Source organism: Microtus oregoni, unplaced genomic scaffold (assembly GCF_018167655.1).
Source record: "Microtus oregoni isolate MIOR12 unplaced genomic scaffold, Mior012 000002F_ref0000024, whole genome shotgun sequence".
Taxonomy (NCBI): Eukaryota; Metazoa; Chordata; class Mammalia; order Rodentia; family Cricetidae; genus Microtus; species Microtus oregoni.
This window is the reverse complement of record NW_024543061.1, coordinates 53,443,948-53,465,233: the sequence shown is the minus strand read 5'-3', so window position 1 is coordinate 53,465,233 and position 21,286 is coordinate 53,443,948. Positions and strand designations below refer to the sequence as shown.

General features: G+C 40.2%; 1 protein-coding gene across 1 annotated transcript in view; it reads left to right on the top strand.

Annotated features, from left to right (window-relative positions):
• The window catches only part of Rad18 (RAD18 E3 ubiquitin protein ligase), an 86,081-nt gene extending 66,422 nt beyond the window's left edge, over window positions 1–19,659 (top strand). Inside the window, exons 12-13 of the mRNA XM_041637834.1 lie at window positions 10,355–10,417; window positions 19,394–19,659. Coding sequence (XP_041493768.1) covers window positions 10,355–10,417; window positions 19,394–19,493 — 163 coding nt within the window. The 3' untranslated portion in view covers window positions 19,494–19,659. The remainder of the gene's footprint in view (window positions 1–10,354; window positions 10,418–19,393) is intronic.
• Window positions 19,660–21,286: the final 1,627 nt, after the last annotated feature.

Genomic DNA, 21,286 nt, shown 5'->3' with positions numbered 1-21,286 from the left:
TTAGATTATTTGATTTTGTGGGTTTACCTGTTATGACCTTGACTACCTCCCTCAATCCTTCCTCCTCTTCCTCAGGATTCCCCAAGCTTCACCTAATGTTTGACTGTGGGTCTCTACATCTGATTCCATCAGTTGCTAGTTGAAACCTCTCTGATGGCAATTGGGCTAGGCACCAATTTATGAGTATAATAGAATATCGTTAGGTATCATTACATTGCTTTTTTTTTTTTTTCCGGCTGTGTTTGGTTCTTTCCTAGGTCTCTGGGCGAGACCTTTTAAATAAACTTTTAAAGCTTTAGAATTTGTAAGACTGTAGGACTTTTTAAGTTTGTAAAATGTTTTGTATTATGATGTTTATATGTTTAATGTGTGCTCTTAGAAATAACAAAAAAGGAAAGATATGTCTTTACAGTGATGTGTTTGTATATCAAATTGATAAAGAATTAATTGTCTTGAATAGTTTTATGTCAACTTGATACAAGCTAGAGTCATTTGAGAGAAGGGAACCTCAATTAAAAATGCTTCTATTGATTGGGCTGTAGGCAAGAGACATTAGGCACCTGACTGGAATACCAAAGAATGAGAAGAGCTTTCTAAGCAAAACAGAGTGTTGGAGGCAAGAAATGGAGAAGAAAACTGTGATTTCCAGTGAGATGGGGAAGCAGGTAGGGACTGAAGGCACAATTTGTGATGGCGTATATGATGGATGCAGGAGCAGTGCAGGCACCACAGTCAGACCCCTGCCTGTGAGGCCTGAGTCTGCTGCTCACCAGCTGGGTGAGCTGAACTTTTTAAAGTGCATTGCTGCTTATTGACAATTACTTGGGAAATTCTTGTCCCAAGATACATCTTCATGTGCTTAGTTTGATTCATAAAAATGAGATCAATTTTCAACTGTTGAAGAATTTAATTATTCATTGAGAAAAACGAAGAACAAAAAAGTGTGCTTTTCAGAGCACTTTGAGAAAAGTTGGAGAGATTGAAGGAACTCCTAGTTCCTTCTAACTGTTAACCATGCAGTAATGGTTTGAGTCAATATTCCCAGACCCCATGGTGGTGTCCAGTTAGCAGCTAACTCTCATTTAGTTTTAAAAAATTAAAATCATAAAATCTTTGTCCTTGTACTGGTGTAATAAATTGGATGGAGTAAAAATGATGTGTCATTTACATTATACTGTTGGAATTTTGTGGTTTTAGCTGGCTGCTTGGGATTTTGTTGTTACAGTCACCGCCACACTAGTTTTCTTTAAATCAGAGGAGCAGGTAGGTATTAACCCTGAGAACCCCAGGAAAGGGTGAGCTAGGATGGAATGCAGGTGTGTTCAAAATAGAAAGTATGTTGAGAAGGCATAAATATAGTAACTGTTTTCATGGATGAAGGCTGAAGGTCAAGGAGCTGATGCTCTTCTCTATAGGGATACCTAAGCTACTCATTCCCTCCAGCCCAGGCATTTCCCTATTTCAGTGTGAGGATTTTCACTTGGCTTCATTTTAGATTACTACTGCTTCCTGGGTTAGTAAGAAATGAGTGTTAAAATTAGGTGAAGAGCAGCCAAGTGGGCTTTGCTTCCATGTATGAGTCTGGTTTTCAGTTCTTACCTTCATGATGACTAGACAGCACTCCATTATGTCTTCCCGGAATGATTGTCAGGGTACCTCATCAGTAGGCAGCACCGAATTAATTTGCACAGTGTCTTTGTTCTTTTTCCCTCCTACCCAGATACATTCTGGAACATGGGTACATAGTAAACTGCTGACTTTGCTCTCTTCTGCTGATTTTACCAGGTGAGCAGAACACACCGCTCTTGTGTCTCAGAGTAATCCAAGCATTCCAGATGATGGGTTGCATTACAGGATTTTTTTTTAGTTGATTCCACAAAAGCCAATTTTAGAAGCCTTAAAGGTGTCATTATATGCTTTTCTTGTTGTACTAAGCATATTTTAAAGAGTCATTTATAACCTATTATTGGGTTATATTGCACATAAAATTAAAACATCAGATTATTGGAAGCACAGGGTAAACATAGTTTTGGAGGGATGGTTCTTTTCTTTTCTTTTTTTTTTTTTTTTGGATTTTCGAGACAGGGTTTCTCCGTAGCTTTTGGAGCCTGTCCTAGAACTAGCTCTTGTTGACCAGGCTGGCCTCGAACTCACAGAGATCCGCCTGCCTCTGCCTCCCGAGTGCTGGGATTAAAGGCATGCGCCACCACCGCCCGGCTGGAGGGATGGTTCTTATACACATTTAATGGCTTAGCCTTAGTACTACATTTCTTAAAGGAACAGAGTCCCAGGGAAGATCAGTGTCTCGTGATTGAGATTCAGTCATGTCAGTGAGATTTAAAATTCTTGCCCTCCTTGGATCATAGTCTAGTTATTCTGCCCTTGCTGATACCACTCAGGATAGTTGATATTGGCATCTTCCACTTGCACTGTTTGATGTGTAGTCTCAGAAAGAAAACAGTATGAATTTAATTGCAGCTGGCCTGGCTGAACAGAGTCAATGCTAGCCTCAGCACCACCATTGTAGTGGACCCCTCCACCCCCATTATCAGAGGAACTTGTCATCTAGTTAAGCTACATTGATAGGAAATGTTCATCTTTGGAATGTTGCTTGTTCTGTGATTCTCGGGGTGGCAGGGCACTGTCACCTACTACTGTGATCTTGTCTTTTTATGTTGTTACTTGCATGAAATGTTCATTCCACTGATCACGCAAAACAAAACAAAAAGCAGAGTGACACCTCGTGCTTTTGTTCCTGTGCCTATTTAACTAGAAAGGTTTGGTACCTATTTGAAATAGTCAATATTTGGATAATTTAAAATGATTTCCCTTACATGAGGTAGTTGATCTTTCAGAGATGCTTTTAAGTTTCAAGTTAATCAAGCACAAATATTTAATTCTGTTTCAAACTTGAATTCTTCTAGAGAGCCAAGAGAATTCCAGTACTTAGAAATAATGTTCTGTTTCCTTTAAAAAGAATGAAACCTCTCAGTGCTTTCATAAGAGTCACTTCTCTCCTTAACTCAATGTTTCAAACCCTTTCCTTCAGCAGACTTAGAAAATGGTAGTGTTTTGGTAGCATGCCAGGATTAAAAAGAAAAAAAAAAAGGATACTGGAGCCTAGCAGTGCCTTTTATGGCCTTCAGCTGCCCAAACCTCATTGGGTGCTGAAAGGCTGAAAGTTAGAGCTTGGTGTACCACCAGTCTCTGTGGGCTAGGGAGAGCACAGGGCTTAGAAGCTGTGCTGTTATCTGCTAACCTAGTATGCTGATGAGTAGTGAAGGGAGAGTGTCTATAGACAAATAGAATCCCGCTGCCTTGAGTAGTGGAGGGAGAGTGTCTATAGACAAATAGAATCCCGCTGCCTTGAGTAGTGGAGGGAGAGTGTCTATAGACAAATAGAATCCCGCTGCCTTGGGTAGGACAACAGCAGCAGCATTGGAAGCCTCCTTTCCCAGTTTCTGACAGGTAAGGGTACATTAAAAGAGGCCGGAAGTTGTTTAATCTCACAAACCCCAACAACATAGTAAAGCTCTTAAATTTTCAGTTCTCCAAGTCTTCAAAAAGCACAAAGGCCAGATTAAGAAAGTTTTGAGAGTGTTGAAGTTGGATTGAACAGTTGAAATATTAAAACTAACAAGTTCATGAGTTTCCTCAGTTCATTCCTTTTAATAGCAGAACTTCAGAGGAAGCACAGAGTGAAAGATGTACTGTTTTTAAAGAAGAATAATCAGCCCATATATTAAACATACGGTTTTCTTCTAGCAGTGAGAAAGCCAACTCTCCCCTAGATAGAAACCTGGTTTAGGACCCAGAGAAATGTGTGCCCTATGTGGCTGAGATGCTTAAATTTGCACATGGAAAGGGGCACAGTTACAGATTAGGGATCAGAAGAGGGGAACAGATTTCGCTGTTGTAGGAGGCAACTTTATTAAATTTTACTATTTCAGTTAGGGTAGCTGGATCTAGAAATAGTCCCTCATTCTAGAAATTGTGCTGTAATTTGGTAGAAGTACTTTGGACATAAAAGAAGGGATGATATTTTTCTTACTTATAAAGATTTAATCCTTTTGAAAACATTCAATTGTGGACTTGCTTTCTGAGTGCCTGGAAACTGGGAAGGAAGGAATCTGGAAACAGACAGAAGAATGGAAAGAAGCCATAACTAATGGTTTGTCAAAAAAAAAAAAAGGGCAAATTGAAAGCATTTCTCATCTGTAAGGTATCTTACTGTTTGAGGGTACAACTGTAGAGACCTTGTTACAGTTGTAACAACTTGTAACAGTCGTGCACTGTTACTGTACAATTGTTAGAATGCTGTACAGAACAACCAATGGGGAAGGGACTCTGAGGAGATCAACTGAAATTTACTTGATATATGGATGAGGGTCCTACAAGCCACCCTATTCACATATAACAGGGCCTACACAGGTTTAGCCACTACCTATTACATGATTGCTTCACTTATCTCGTTCCACCCACAAGGCGCAAATCAGGATCTCATGTAGTCTAGTCTGGCTTTAAATTATAGATTGCAGATGTTCTTCAACTCCTGGTCCAGAACACTGGGATAGAAGGGAACAAGGATTGGAGACTATGTCTGTGTCTGTCAGTCAGACAGACAGGATCTCGTGTAGCCCAGGTGGGCTTCGGACTTATTGTGTGACTGAGGATGACCTTGAACTTTTCTAAGTACTGCGCAGATTTGTACTAACATTCCCGCTTTATGCTGTGCTGGGAATCAAACCCTGGTCTTTTTGTGTTCTAAGAAAACATTCTACCAGTTTAGCTATATCTCTAGCCCTCAGTGTGTATCTTTTGATGTTTGTATTTTAAACCATGTAAATATTTTTAAGCAAAAAGTATAGATACCTTCATTCTTTGAAATAAAAATTTAAAGTCATTGTATCTTAGGTATTATATGTTGACTAATGAAGGCTGGTGGTGTTGGCACTGAGATAAGACAGATATATTGATGAGGTTTTATAACTTATGGATTTTGTAAATATTGGCATTGAATTTTTAAAAACGCTTTTTACACTTGGAAGGTTTGGTATTGCATTCAGCTTTTAGCTGTTACTAGTGTGACATAAAATCTTATGAATTTAATACGGCCATAATTTTTTTTTTACTAATACGCTTTGTTTGATGTTTTGCTATAGCAGTTTTGAGGGTACAATATGTGTAACTTTAGAGTACTTCTGGAAGCTAAATGGTTCAGTTATTCACCTAGTGAATTTTGTTGTTTGAAAATTTCTAGAAAATAAAAATGTGGAATAATTTTCTAGTATTATTTGTGCTTTAAAAAGTTATCACTGGGTGATAAGTAAGCTAGACTCTCTTTTAGTTTGGAGGAAATCTTTGTACAAGATGCAGTCACATCAAGTCTGTGACTTTCCTTTGCTTCCATGAAATCCATGTACCTGACAGTTGTCTTTGTTCCATTGTAGGAGTTATCTCAGCCGTTGACTGTGCATGTAGAAGGTGGTTGAGTTTCTTTCACTCGTTGATTAAATGAAATTTGATTTTGCTTTGCCAGCCTTCCTAGGTTACTTGGTCATGTATTGGGACTACTTTGTAAACTAAATATGAGCTTTATTTCTGATTGGATAAATACATTCTTACTTGTCATTGAAGGCCTGTCATCTTAGTTTTCTACATCTCCTGGAGCTCATGCTTTCTTTATCCACGAAGCTTGCAGTTGGTTGTCTGGTAAAAACCTTACTGATAGGAATATAGGGGAGGCATTGTTAACACTTGCAGATGAATAGTGTTTAAGTTTCTGCTTCCATTGGCTGAAGCAGCATGGTTGACGGAAAGAAGATGATCTTGGCATTTCTGTTTGTTTGTTTGTTTTTTTCCTGCTTTAATCTTTCTGAGCCTGTGTCCATTTTGCAAATGGTAAGAGACCTAGAACAGGTCTGAATTAAAGTTAGTGAGTATAAGGCAATTAATTATCAAAGTGGTTGGTAAGAGTAGTTACTCAGAAAAATGGCAACCTTTGTCATCATTGAGTGATTTTTGTAAAAATCTATGAATATTGACTATTTGATTATGTTACTGTTAGCCTGCTACTAGAGTATTTAACATATAAACTATTGACTCACCCTACAGAGCAGATTACTAGAAATCATGCTTTGTGGAATGTTTCTTGCTAGCAGGCAGCATGTACTGAAGGATCATTGTCTGACAGGTTTTATACCCTTTTAATCAACACTGGTGATTTGTGCTAAAGGAAGTTGGTTTTTATTTTAATGTTGCATGTCCTCAACCACATTCAAATTATTGCCACAGTGAAGACACTTGGAAGCAGGTAAGTATTAGATATTAGGAAATTCCACTTGTAAGTAATCTTTAATCCACAGGATTTTTATAGCAAACGTTTGTGTTTTTCCTACTGTGCAGTACCTTGAGTACCTGCCAAGCCGGATAAATAACAGGCTCTGATGATTTTGCACCTGGTGTCATAGAAACAGTGGGAATCAAAGATTAAAGTGGTGCATATAGTGATCAGGTTTCCTGGGGCAAATTGAAGCAGTGCTGTGACAGTTATTTAGAAAATCCAGATTCAAACCTGTTTTATGAAAGTGGAGGCAATATTGATTGAACATTTACTATGTGCCAACCTCTGTACTTAACATTTAGTGTGCTGTATTGATTCATCTTAAATATATCCCTGGAAAATACATGTCCTGACTAGAGATACGGCTTGGAGGTTTAGAACGGTTCTAGAACTCACCTAAAGTTCAACATTAAATGGCAGGAACAGGAGTCCATTTTTGCAATGCTGCCATTGAAATCTGGCATGCCCTCTACCCCCCAGTTTCACAGGAGAATTTGACATCTTGTCAGTTTGGCAGTAAAATCTTTACTGTTAGATGAAATTGTATGCTAGGAAAGGAATATGCAAATAGCCTTTTCTTTAGAAGTAATGTTCAGAGAGCAAGAATGAAATTCTCAGCTATCCAAGGTGCATGTGTACACTAACACATGCATTAGCTCATCTTTCTTAAGTGTGAGCTGAAAATAAGGTTTAAGTGATGGAAAGTTAACCCTACTAGAATCTTCCAGAACCCAGGTTGGGAATTCAGAATATAAAAGATTCATATAATTGTCAGTGGGACTTTCTCACATGTAATTTATATAATAATGTCCACAATAACTGAATAGTGGTCACATCAGAGGACACAATCTCAATATTCTTCCATAGTAATGCTGTAGCTTTCATGTGCCAGACCTCCTGCTTATCCAGCTTCTTAAATTATAGTCTTCCAAATGTTACAAACCTAGCTAGTAGAGATGCTGAAGTTTATGCACAAGTTTCTTGCTCTAGAGGTAAAAGCTATGTTTGTGTGGGATTACACATGTCTGACCCTGGGTATATCAGAGTGAGTAATTAAATTTTTCCTAAGACTTTTTTTAGATGTCTTAACAGCATTTTAGAATTTTTTTGATCTCTAAGCCATATAAAAATGTCTAAAATTTCAAAAATGTTAAATTCTTCTGTCTAAAGAAATCTTTGAGTTATAATTTTCGTAACATTAACTTTTGTGTGATAGATTTCCTTTGTAAAATCCCAATTATGAGACTGAATGCTTAGTTTCTAACATCTGGCTTTTGAGAAGGACACAGTGAATGCATTACTTTAGACAGGTTTGAACAGTTCTGTCTGGTATTGCCATGTGTTCCTGTCAACTCTTACATTCAGTGTTGACAAAATTTGAAGTAGCAGATGTACCGTAGATCCTGCAACTTCATAGCTATGAACACGCACTTCCTTGGTTTTGGATCAGTTAGGTTTTGATTTTGTGATCATTCTCATGAGGGTCTAAGATGTAGTGGAAAGAAATGAAGACTGAGGACATCGGGGAATTGCCAGCATGGTTGGGCATCAGTACCGAAGACAAGAGAAAGCAGATTGGTGTGCTTTGTGAGTCTGCGATCTGTTTCCACTGAGGTATTTTTGAGAAGCCTCTCAAGAGTGTGCCTTGTGCACTGCACATGTTCCCTTTAACAAACTGTGACTGTGCTGCTTGATTTGGAAGCACCTAGGAAAACTGATCACAGCCTACCAGCTTCTGGACAAGACTGAAACTGGAACTTGTTTTGTAGACCAGGCTAGCCTCCAACTCAGAGAGATCCACCTGCCTCTAACATGACTGAAGGCGTAAGTCACAAACAATCCCACAGCAGTTTGGAATTATGATTAATAAGGTGGTATTTATTTAAAGGGGAAAAAAACTTACAGATCACCGTCCCAGACAACAGCCTTCTGTGCAATCAGGAAGGAGTCTAGTCGCCAGAAGTGGAGCAGGAAGTAAGAGAGAGCGAGGAGGGAAGACACTGCTTTTTTAAAGAGAGAGACCACGCCCCAATGGGCTTGGTATCTCAGCGGCTATTGCCTGGAGGAGCGGAAGGACCTCCTGCAACACTTGACATCGCTGGGATTAAAGGTGTGTGCCACCATGCCTGGCTGTTATCTTTTTTTTTAAGTCATTTATTTGGTGGTGGGTGAGGGTATTGGACAAGTGGCAGACTTTATTCTTTCTTCTGACCATGTGACACTGGCCAGAAATATCGTCAAGTGTCTCCAGAAATACTGTTAGATCGTTATCAGGGAGCATGAAAGAGTAAATAACTGCAGGTTTCTTCTGCAATTAGAACAATTACTGCAAAATAAAGAGGAGCCAGAGTTGAGATTTCGGGACCAGAAAGGTTTAAAACTGCTTCTTTGGGAATGGCAGTGGCAGTGGCCATGAGCCCTCCCCAGTGAGAGACTGTGTGGGTCTGCCTCCCAGAGAGTAATAAAGTTATTGAAATCAGCTAACTGACCTGCAGGGCTTTCTTCTTCTTCTAATAAAAGCTCCATTTCAGTAGCTGTTTAATAGGAAAGGTTTGTTACAAACCAGTGTTGGGTGAAATTGACTGATGAAGTGTTACTGTTCCAGCTTTTGAGAAGGGAAACAGCAGTGTATATGTGGGTACTGTGGCAGGCTGGGTCATGGTTCCCAATACAGGGACCTAAAGGAATAATTGCAGTGCATACGTAGATGAGTGAATTGACTGTGGACGTAGACAAGATAGTGTCTACCATTTTAAAAAATCATATGTGTGTACTGCTCTGCAAATAAACACAACTAAAGTATTATTGAATTCACATCCATATTATTATTATGGATATTTTTCAAGCCACAAATACCAGAAGTTATTATTACCAGTGAGTTCCTTGTTCTCAGAATCTCAGGGAATGTACTAGAAGTATGGGGTTACACTTGTAGTGTGACTGGACAACCTCTCCACCTAGATCCTGCATGAGGCTCCTTAGGAATCTAGAGGACTTGGGGAAATACACTGAGTGGAACATTTGGTCCAAAGCTCTGTTTGATGATCTCTGTGGCCTCTTGCCTAGGCATCATGGGCAAATACTGCTTCAGTGTGGTTTGTGAGAAATGGTTGAAAGTACTTCCTTGACACTTTAAATCTCCATAATTTAAAGCTTTTGTTATTTATTAGTGTATCATTAGAGATATTGTTCACACTTGGTATTTTCAGCCCAGCTGTTTCTCACCTTAGCTTTCTCCTCTTTCTGCTAGGTGACGTTTGTTTTTGAGTGCCATATGGTTCCCATGACATTCCATGTAGAATGTGTAGAGAAGTGTGTTTGATACTGGTGGACACACAGCCTTTCTAAGATAATTTTTATTGATTATAAGAACAAGATGCTAAAACCTTCAAATAGTTTTTTCTTTTAAAGGAATAATTTTTGCTCTCTATGACCTGTTTTCCATGCACCACTAGAGAGTGTAGCATTTTAAGCTAGATCACATTTTTATAACACATTTCCATTGTTAGCACTGCTCAGATGTTGGTTACCAAGAGACTAAAAGCCACTTAGCTACTGCGTGTGGACTCTCATCACCAGAATTTAGTTTTTAAAACATAATCTCTTTCTCTTTTTCTTTTTGATAGAGCTGGGAACTAAGAAAATTGTAATTTGATCTTTGATTGACATAAAAGATTAAAAAGCATGTCATTGATCTGTCTAGACTCAGGTTTATGTTGAGAGTTTATTTACACTTTCTTCATTGTTTTTATCACTGCTAACTCATTAAAGTTTTTATAGTTTTTTTGAAATTTAGTTGACATATAATTGTAAATATTTACGGAACCCAATTTGATGAAGTTCCACATATGTGACCACAAAACCATCTTACAGTGTGAACAGTGAATATGCCTATTCTTCTGTATCCCTTTGTGCCTCTTTGTCCTCCCCCACTGACCCTAGCTCCCCAGTGCTCATGTTTGGGTCAGGACAGACCTCACAGTGTAGCATTGCTGATACATGTCCTTTTAGTTCCAGTTCGGACATCATAAGAGACCTTCTGGAAGAAGAGGAAGCTTGGGAAGCATCTCACAGGTGAGTTCTCATACTCAGCAATGTGCGAGTTTGGGCCTGAGAAATGAGCACTCTGTGTAGCTGCTTCTATGCAAGACATTTGTGCTTTCTGACAGATGGAAGAGACTAATAATCCAGGTGTAAACCAAAGACTTCTGCTGTGTTTCTTGTCTGTGTAGTTTCACTGTGGAACTGGAGTCCTGGTGCAATAACTAGTTACATGTAGATCTCATTTCTATGTCCATGATATTTTTTTTGACAGTGTGATAATTTGCTAAGCACAGATTGACTAAACAAAGAAATATCCTTCCTCGTGTCTAAGGTGAATTTCTCCTTCAGCATCATTCCTGCCCCATTGTCTGGAGCCACCTTCTTCTGTCGTCCTTATCTCACACAGGCAGCCTTTCCCCTTTTAGTTGGGTCTTTATTGTTTTGTCTTTGATGTACAGGGGCAGCCTCTCTAGCCACAGGTGATCCTCCTTCTCTCTTCCTTAGTAGTGATGTCATCTTGCAATTTGTTTCTTTAGCTTCCATTTCCAGCCTTCTTTGACAGCCTCCATACTGCTAAATCTAGAGGCCATTCAGAATTCACTTTCCTCGCCTCATTAGCAATGTTTTATACAAAGCAGGAAGATCAGAAGTTCAAGGTCAGCTTTGTATCAAGTTTGAGGCCAGCCTGGGCTACATGAGATCTTGTGTTTAAAATGATGATGATGATGATGATGATGTTTTAAGATAAGTAGAACAACTTCAAAGTGGATTAAAATGCTACAATAGAAGGTATTTGGATAACACCAAAGAAGACAGAGAAATGACAAAAAAAAAAGGACATACAAATTCTGCTTTATGAATGATTATAGGATTGGGTTATACAACCCAATCAGAATATAGACTCTTGCTGGATGGATTGATTAAAAAAAAATGTACTGTGCCCCTGTGCTTTGTCTACAAAAAACAAATTTTTGATTCCAAGACACCAATATATTGAAATCAAAAGAACAGAAAAAAGATATGCCATAGACGTCCTGAACGAGTCTAACATAATGATAATGTTGACAAGATAGACTTGAAGGTAAAAAGCGTAACAGAGCCAAAGACATTTATGATGCTCGAAAAGGTCAAACTATCAAGAAGACAAAATGATTGAGAACATGTATACATGTAACAAGAGTCCCAGAGTACATGAAGCTAAAGATGGAATGGAAAACTACCATAGGCAACAAGAAGTAAAATTTCATTTCATCCCCCCACCCCCAAACAAATCCAAAAACCGTTGCCGTGAAGACAGACTCATTTTCATCACAGCCCTTTGTGGATAGAGGGCCATGCAGGTTACAGTGGACCTGCAGAATTGCATGCCGATGGTACACCACTCAGAACTTGGGCCTCCTGCCTTCCTCAGAACTTGGGAATTCTCTGGCTCTGTGAGTTCCTCGTGTTCTCCAGGCACTTGCCCATCTCTGCTCTTTTAAAGTGCTATGTCAGGAACAGTGTTCAGACATACTAAGATGGAGACCTTCCTGGCTCTCATTCTCATCTTTTCTGTATTTATTTGTCTTTTCATTTTCTTGGTACCGTTTCTCTAAGTATAGCTTTTAATTTTTTGATGAAATGTGTTATGTCTGTTTTAATTATTTTCATCCAACCTAGGAAACCTTTTTATAATCCAAAGTCACCATTTTTTTTTCCTATGGCTTAGAAGTATTAGGTTTTACATTAAGGTTTGGAACTTATTGTCATAAGGTATGATGATGACTGGTTCAGTGGTTCTTTTTTGCATAAGGCTTTTCCATTGCTGTAGCATTAGGTATTAAAGAGATGGCTCATGTCTATTTCATAGGTGTGTATATATTTGTTTCTGGAATTACTCTTGTGTTTATTGATCATGTAGAAGTCTTTTTAACACTTCATAATTGCTATTTGATAGTGCTTTAAATCAGGTAGTTTGAAACTTTTTAAAATAAATGTAATGACTAGGGTTTTGTTGTTGTTGTTGTTATATTATTTTTGATAAATGTGTAAGGTAACAGGAAGGGATAGATTGTTCCTTGGTAGTATGGCTGCTGTGGCCTGGGGTAAAGCTGTGATGACTCTTGGGCCAGAGGCTGGCTGTGCTCCTCTGTGTGCCATTTCCATTTGACATGCAGGTTCTGGTTTGTGAACCTCTGATAACCTATCCTCGTAGAGAGTGGCGAAGTCTTTAACATCCACGGGGGACAATTGCGTCATGTAGTAGGTGGCTTAAACAATAGAAAAGCATTTTCCCACAGCTCTAGAGGCTGGAAGTCCAGGATCAGGGTGTCAATAGAATTGATCATTGAATACTGCTGTCCCCAGAAAGGTAACTTCTCTTTTTGGCCTTTTTGTGGTTAATGATTTTAAAAATGGTATTGATGTTATGCTGTTCAAAAACTCAGGATTCTAGGACCAGTAAAATGACTCAGTGGGAGAAAATGCTTGCAGCTGAGCTCAATGACCTGAGTTTGATCCCCCAAGCTTATATGGTAAAAACAGAGAACCTGCTCCTGTGAATCATCCTGTATACAATTCTGTCTCACTCTCTCTTTCTCTCTCTCCCTCCCTTTCCAAACAGCATCCCTGGATTGGCTATATTGATATAACTCTGTGTGCGTGTTTGGCCAGGGTTAAACTTTATTTGGGGGGGGGGGGTGTTGTAACTCTAGGCCAAGATTGACAAACCATGGCCCATGAGCCAAATCTGGTCCTTTGTCTGATTTTGTTAATAAAGTTTTATTAGAACATAGCTATACATTTTTTTACCTGGTGAGTGATGGCTGCTTGTTTGTTTCCTGGCCATCCAGATTCCTGAAATAATCACACAGAAATGTGTATTAATTGCAATACTGTTTGACCAGTAGCTTAAACATATATGTGGCTAACTCATATTTTAAATTAACCCATTTCTATTAATCTGTGTATTGCCACGTGACTGGCTTACGGGCAAGGTTCCGGTGGGCTCCATCGGAGGCGGCTATCTCCTGTAGGTGGCTACATGGCTTCTCTCTGACTCTGCCTACTCTCTATGTATATCTCTTTCAGTGTAGCTATATTCTGTTAAGCCATTGGCCGAAAGAAGCTTCTTTATTAACTAATAGCACTAAAACATGTTCACAGCATACATCACCTCCCACAGTTCTTATTGGGTTTTGCTGTTGTTGTTTCATGTTACTAAAAAGTCAAGTAGTTGCAGCAGAGTTGTCAAAGTCCAAAATAATTTGGACCATTGTAGAAAATTCGCTAACACTTTTTCTAAATCAGAAAAATCTAAACCGTTTGGTTGGGTACATTACTGGCTGAGAAGCCCTACCTTGACCCACCCTGGCAAAAATGGGGAGTATAAAGAGTCTTTCTAAGTTTTATAGGAATGTCCTTATCCCTCCTTTCTGGGTAAGAAGACTGGATGAATGTGGGAGATCATTTAAACAGGTGACATTCTAACTAACGGGAAAGGACACACTGGTTTGTAGAGGAGAAGGAGTACTAGAACATTGCTATCTAAACATAGGAACTTGTAGACTAGGGAAGTTGTAGACAGAAAGACACAGATGGACTCTGATGTTCAGAGCAATCTGTGAAAGGCTCTTCACTGAAAAAATGCCCTTGTGATGTTCTCCTGATGGTTGCGAGTGCCTTAGATTTTCCTGCCTGCTCTCCTGTCAGGTGACTTGGAACATAATTTGATCTTCATTCATCAGAGCCTTCTGAACTGTTCAGCAGAGCCTGCCCTTTCTCACACAGACACATGCTATTACCTCCAGATGTCCTTGGTTTCTCCATTCTCACGTTGTTTCTCAGTTGTCCCACCTGCTGGCGGCATGTACACATGAGACGGGTTATATTGGCTGGCTCTTCAAAAACCAGGAGTGGATTCAGTTATTTGAGTTGACTGAGAAGCTATCCTGATGTTTACTACCTGACCAGACAGTCTTAGAGGAAGTGTAGTCAACTTGCGGACCCTACTGATGCTGATGCCATTTCTCGGAAACCAGCAGTCATGAGAACTACTTCCTTTTTGGGAGCACTATTGTGGGGTGTGTCCTAGACTATGCTGCTTGTATGGGAACCAGGTATTAATTTTCCTTTCTATACACTGGTGATGAATGATCATGATCAATTTTTAAGAATTCAAAGAAACACCACTGGTAGATTATGAGGCCCTCAGACAACCGTGGAGAGCTCTCCAGACTGAAGCTGCCTTTTGTTACTCAGGGAGGGCTTTCTAGAGGAATGTGAATGGTGGTGTCTGCATACCTTGCTATTCCTACAGTAAAACCATCCACTTGTTTTCTTTGACTTTAGCTGAAGTGACTGATGCTATGTTGCCTCTGGTGGATGGTATTTACAAGTGTCGTGAGTCACTGCCAAGATTCCATGTGGCTTTCTGAGGTAGCCACTGAAGGTTTATAGAATTGTTCTTCTTGCTGAATCTGGGATTCTGGCCTCATACTTGGGTTTACTATTGCAAATTCACCTCATTGTACTGCTAGTAATTTTAACTATATGAGACGAATAGAATGAACTAATGCCAATTCTTGTCAGTTGGGCACAGTGGCTGATGAAGTGGTATATGCCTCAGTTCTCTAGAAGTCACTCTGGTGTAAAAACAGGGTCGGTATTGATGGGAGACATGTGTTTAGGAGTCTTGCTTTTCTGTTTGTTCTGAAAAGTCAGGCAGTGACTGTTCTTGGTGAACATGCTTTGTCTTTGTATTGAGGGTGCTTGTATGGTAAGTAGCATTGGAAGACTGCCTGTCAAGAAACAGGAGACAAAATATTGAGCATTAAAAAGAATTTTCCTACATGAGCTGCTTGCCCATACTGGTGTCATCTGGCCTCTCTGTGTCACCCTGTGGGAACCAGGTCTTAAGCAGCTCAGGTGCCTGTCTTCTGTAAAACACAAACTGCACTTTTTGCAGAAGCCTAATGCACTCTCTGGTTATTGTGAAGTTGCCAGGCTAACTTAGTAGTTTGCCCTTAGTTGTCTTAGGCCCTTCCCAGTTTTTGACGTGTTTAGGTTGCTTTTTATAAACCTATAGCATATGATTTTTTTTCACTTTTTGTTGATATAATAGTAGTCTGTCTTTAATTTGGGTAGTTCGGCCAGTTACATTTAATGTAATTATTGGCATATACTTTTTATAGTGTCTTCCAGGTTTGTCTTCAATGTGCTTTGTGGTCAAGCATGATCTTGAACTCACTTCCTGCTTCTGCTTCCTACATGCTAGGATTACAGGCCTGCCCCATGTGATTGGTCGATGCCGTGCTGGAATGTATCCAGTCAAGCACCCTACCACCTATGTTGTTGGAGGCTGCTTGTTTGTTCCTGGCCATGCAGAACCAAAATAACCACACAGAAACTAGATTATTTGCAATACTGTTTGGCCAATAGCTTAAGCATATTTTTAGCTAGCTCTTACATCCTAAACTAGCCCATCTCCATTAATCTGTGTATCGCCACATGGCTGTGGCTTTCTAAGTAAAGTTTCCTTCTCAAGTGGGACAATATGGCTTCTCACTGACTCTGCCTTATTTCTCTCTATATATACACCTGATCTTCACCCCTCCCATCCAGTAATGATTATGCATGACTATTTTAGCCATTTTCTGTTTGCCTAATGCCTTTTCCTTTCCTTCTGTCTGAACCCATTTTGAATCAATAGGCAATAGCATGTGATTTCATTTTATGTCCAGGGCTAGCTTACTAGTTTTACCTTTGTTTTTAAGTAGTGGTTGTCCTGGGGTTTGTGACATGCATATTTATTATATTGAGCCTTCACATATGTCCCTTGGTATATGAAAACCTAACAACAGTGTTTCCAATTCCTTCTTCCTATCATGGTCCTGTATATTTACTCCTATGCAAGTTAAATAGGTCCAGATTTACAGCTGGCGATCATGCTTGTCTGATGTAAAAACTTCCTCTAATGTTTCTTATGATGTTTCTTAAATGTATTAGCCATCAGTCCTCTTAGCTTTTGTCTGAGATGTCTTTTCTTAGCTTTCACCTTTGAAAGATGTTTTGCTTGGGGTGGATTCTGGGTTGACAGTTTTCCTTCTGGCATTTTAAAGTTATCGCTGCATGACCGTGAGGCCTGTCTGGTTTCTTATGAGAAGCCTGCTGCAAATCTTACTCATCCCTCTACAGAATGCTCCCTTTTCTCTGCCTGCCTCCAAAGAGTTGCAGTACTTTGAATATTTTTGTACATGTTTTCTGTTTGTTAGTTGTTAATGGGGGCAGGCTGACCACTTTCTGTCTTTGTTTAATATCTTTCACTGTTTTTAGAAAACTCACAGCTGTGTAATTCATTTCCACAGCTGTTTCTCCTACAGGAATTCTAGTCATATGTGTATGTGTGCCCATGCATGCACGCACGAGCTTCCACACACTTTTTTCTTTGTATTTCAATTTGATTTTTTTTTAAAAAAGATTCTTATTTATATGTGTATGTGTGCGTGTGAGCATGAGCAAGTGAAGAGAGCATTGCATCCCCAGAGCTGGAGTTAAAGGAGGTTAAGAGCTGCTGCTCGTGCTCTGGAGCAAGCTCTTTCAACCGCTGAGCCATCTCTCCAGCCCCGGCTGACACATCTGAGGCATTTATTAGTTCTGTTTCTTACACTTAATAGTCCTTTGAAGAAATACTTCCTCTCTGATACCTTAGAGGTTTCCCAGTGTTTCCATTTGATTTGTTTATATCATGTCTATGTCTGCTGAAATTCTCTTGATGTTTCCTGCCTTTTTTTTTTTTTATTAGAGACCTTCATGTATTGGTTTGAATTATTTTGAAGTTCCATGGTCTGGTGGTTCCAGTGTGTGGGCTGCCTCTGCATCGGCTGCTTAGTGCATGGCAGTAGAGTCTCTTGCTTCTCTTGTGTCTTCCATTGTAGCCTAAGACTGAATATACTGTGAAAGATGCCAGGGACCGAGGTAAATAGTGTTTGTGCCTAGAAAAGAGCTTACTGCTGTGTGACCATTAATTTGGGGAGTTGAGCTAGGAGATTCCGGAGTTGGCCTAGTTGATTTCTACTGGTTGTTCTGGCTGTATTGGCCAAAGCATCTGTGACATCTTCAGCTCCTATTTTTCCATAAGAGACTCAGATGTTTGTCTGAGTCCCAGGGACCAGTGTATTCCTGCTCTTTACAAAAGAGATGCATGCCCGGAGGCAGCGGTGCTTTCTGCCTGCCTCAGTGACTATCTCTATAGGCTGTCCTCTTTCTGGCAGTGGAGGAATGAGGCTTGCAAGTGACTCATGTGTTCGTCCCACACTGCTACCTTGTACTTAAGAATTCATGCTATTCTGGCCTACATTGTTTGCTTCAGGTCAGCCAGAGCTACACAATAAGACTCTATCTCAATAAAACAAACAAAGAATTCATGGTGAAATTTGTATTTAGAATGTTCGAGTGTTGTATAAGGCCACTTGTTCATTCTCGGCTGCCTGGGCCATGAATTAATCACTCAGAAACAGTATTAATTAAATCACTGTTTGGCCAATCACTTAAGGGTATTGTTAGCTAGCTCTTCTCTTATATCTTTGGTTAACCCTTTTCTATTATTTTATATTTTACCACAAGGCTTGTGACCTACCAGCAAGGTTCCAGCTGGTGGCTCACGTCTTTCCCCTCTGGTGGCTCCATGGCATCTCCCTGACTCTGCCTTCTTTCTCCCAGCATTCAGTTTAGTTTTTTCCACCTAGCTCTGTTCTCCTATAACTCTACTATAGGCCCAAAGCAGTTTCTTTATTAATGGTAATCACAGCATACAGAGGGGAATCCCACATCATGCAAAACCTTGGGTTTGATTCACCAACATCAAGAAAAAAAAAGGAAGGATTCCTGAGAAGTTTAGTTGATTACACAGCAGCTCCCTTCCTCTTTCATTACCTGATGCTCTGCCCAAAATCAGGGAATTTGTGTGAGGGACTTGTTTTATCTTGGGTTTTGTTTGGGGTGTATGTGAGAGAGATAGAGGGAGGGAAACAGCAATAGATAAGACTCCTTACTGGTCAGGAGCTCACTAGGTAAGTTAGGCCAGCTGACAGTGAGCCTCAGCCCATGGATCTAGCCACGTATCTACATCCCCGGTACTGGGGTTACAAACACAGGCCACTCCATGTGCTTGGCTTCTTAATGATGGTCTGTCTTAGTTAGGGTTTCTGTTGCTGTGAAGAGATGCCGTGGCCATGGCTGCTCTTAAAAGAACACATTTAATTGGGACTTGACAGTTTAGTCTGTTATGGCTGGAAGCATGGTAGCACGCAGGCAGACTTGGTGCTGGGGAAGCAGCTGAGAGTTCTACATCTGGATCCTGATGGCAATGGGAAAAGGACAACATTGGGCCTAGCTTGGGCTTTTGAAACCTCCAACATCCCTTCCCCTCCAGTGACATACTTCCCTCCAACAAGGCCACACCTACTCCAACAAGGTGACGCTCCGTAATCATTCTCAAGTAGTGCCACTACCCGATGACTTGGCATTAAAATATATGAGCCTTTGGGAGCCATTCTTTTTCAAATCACCACAGGGTTCAAAAGATAGAACTGAAAACAAGATTTTAGTGACTAAGCCATCTCCCCAGCTTTGTTTGTTTTTGAGTCCTGGTCTAGATATAGTATTTGTGCCTACTTCCAGGATGGCCTGGAACTCAGAATGTAGACCAGGCCTCCTCACAACCAGATTTTCCTTCTTCTGCCTTCCAAGTGCTGGGACTACAGGTTTATCACTATACATAGCTTTTTAAAGCTACTGGGTTTTGACTCAAGGGAAGGACTCTTTCTTTGGTCTTTGCAGATTCATTGTTCTTGTAAAGTGGGAATGATAATTACAGTGACAATACAAACTATAACTATGTCTCTAGAGGAGGGGCAGTTGTAGGTGTTAGTGCAGTCATGCATGTGAGAGGACTTAGTACACAGGGTTCCCATAGAACACTGACCACTGCTTTCTAATATGTCATTTGTTTTCTTTTCTTGTTTTCAGAAATGATCAGAACAGAGAAATAAACCCACAACAGAATCACCGCATGAGAGCCACCGAAAGTGCCGAGACAGAGCCAAGAAACAAGCGGAATAGGAATTAGTATGGGCTTTCGCCAGCTTTTCCATACAGTGACCAGAATATAGTTTTTATTGCCATGTTTAGCAATGCCCAATGACAATGTTTAATTATAATTGTAATAGTTAATTTATTATTTCATTCTTCTTTGCCTTTCTAGAAAAGAAAACAAAAAAAAAGTTATAAAATGATCCTTGACCTTCTTGGTCAGTTGCTTCCTTCTTTTAAGACATTTCTCCCCTAAAAACATAATCACTAGCTTTGCACGGCAGACACATTCCTCATCAGGGGTGTTTGCTCGGTTTGACTCTATTTCAGGATGTTTCTAAGTCATTTTCACTTTTCGCCATTGGCGAACCAGCCCCAGCAAAAACTTCTTTTCTTCCTCATGACAGTAATAAGCTAGTAAGAATAACATGCTTTATCGTAATCTCTTTGTCTGAGTGCCTGTTGCCAGGCTGCTGGCAGTTAGTGGTCAGTACCTAAGTTGTCTGTTAGACACACCTGTGTCTTCATAGCATAGGGTTTTATTGTAAAGTCACAAAGTTAGTTTTATAATTTTTAAAAAGGCAGGTAAGTTGGTAATGTAATTTAAGGTTACAGTCGTAGGAGCTCTGAAGCATGTGTGTGTTCTTCTGAAGTGACACTTCACTTAAAAAATAGTACTGCTAGCCCCTGGGGTCAGGGAGGTCTCTAACACTTTTACTCCCAGCTGTTAAACAAAACAAATAAATGGGTTTTACCAATGAATACACAATTTGTAATTTCCTTGAAATAGTATGTTGTATTTGAATAAAGGCTATAAATCTTTATATTGCGTTTGTCATAAAATTTGTTATTGTGTTCAAAATGCCTTCAGTTCCCAGTTTTCCCTGCCTTTGTTTGGCATTTCAAAGCAAGCCTGCCCTCCTTGACCCCTCAGCCACTGTGCGGCCCAGACACACAAGCTTTCACACGCATCGCACATATTGCTGGTTTACAACAGTGGCCTTATTGCTGGGAAACCATTTATGGCTTCTCCTTTCCAGAGAATGTCTCTGATGCTAGCTTTTTGCTGTGCTTTGGGGCTTCTGACAATGTGTATGGGGGGCAGGGGACTGAGAGCTTCCTCATTATGGCAAGAGTTGAATGTTTTCACACTGGCTCTACCCCTGATATTTCTTATGAGTTCCCTGAGTTTGGGAAACAGACAGCAGTACCACTCACTGAATCTGTCGGTGGATCTGCTATAGGATAAGTGAGCTGAGTTACCAGGATTAGGCTATAGCGAAAGCCATGCTTCACTTAAAGTGACATAATCTGCTATATTAAGTTGGAAACAATTGTATTTGCAGCAAAAGCAGTTTGCAGAGGAGAGATACAACACAAGTCGGGGAACCAGGCACATGGATCCAAACAGTAACCTCCTATCAGTCACTGTACTGAACACTTAGAATATAGCGATGGCCAGCACTCAGTCCATTCTAAAACTGGTTCTCAGTGCAATAGGAGTCTGTTCCTCAGGGACAGTTGAACAGAGTAGGGAGATGGTTTCACTCACTAGGACTTGAGGGGGTTGGAGGAGCATTACCATTTGGGCACGGGCTGCTGTCAAACACTGTCCTGCCTTATCACCTTGAACATTGACTTTTCCTCTCAGTTCTAGGGCCTGGAAGACTAGATCAATAGAATAGGTAGGGTGTGTCTTCTCAGGCCTCTCCTTTGCTCGTAGACGCTGCCTTCTTAGAGTGTCCTTACGAGGTCTTCCCTCTGCACACGTGTCTGTCAGATCTCTCCCTGTGAGGACACCTCTCATGCTGGATCAGACCCTTTTCTGTG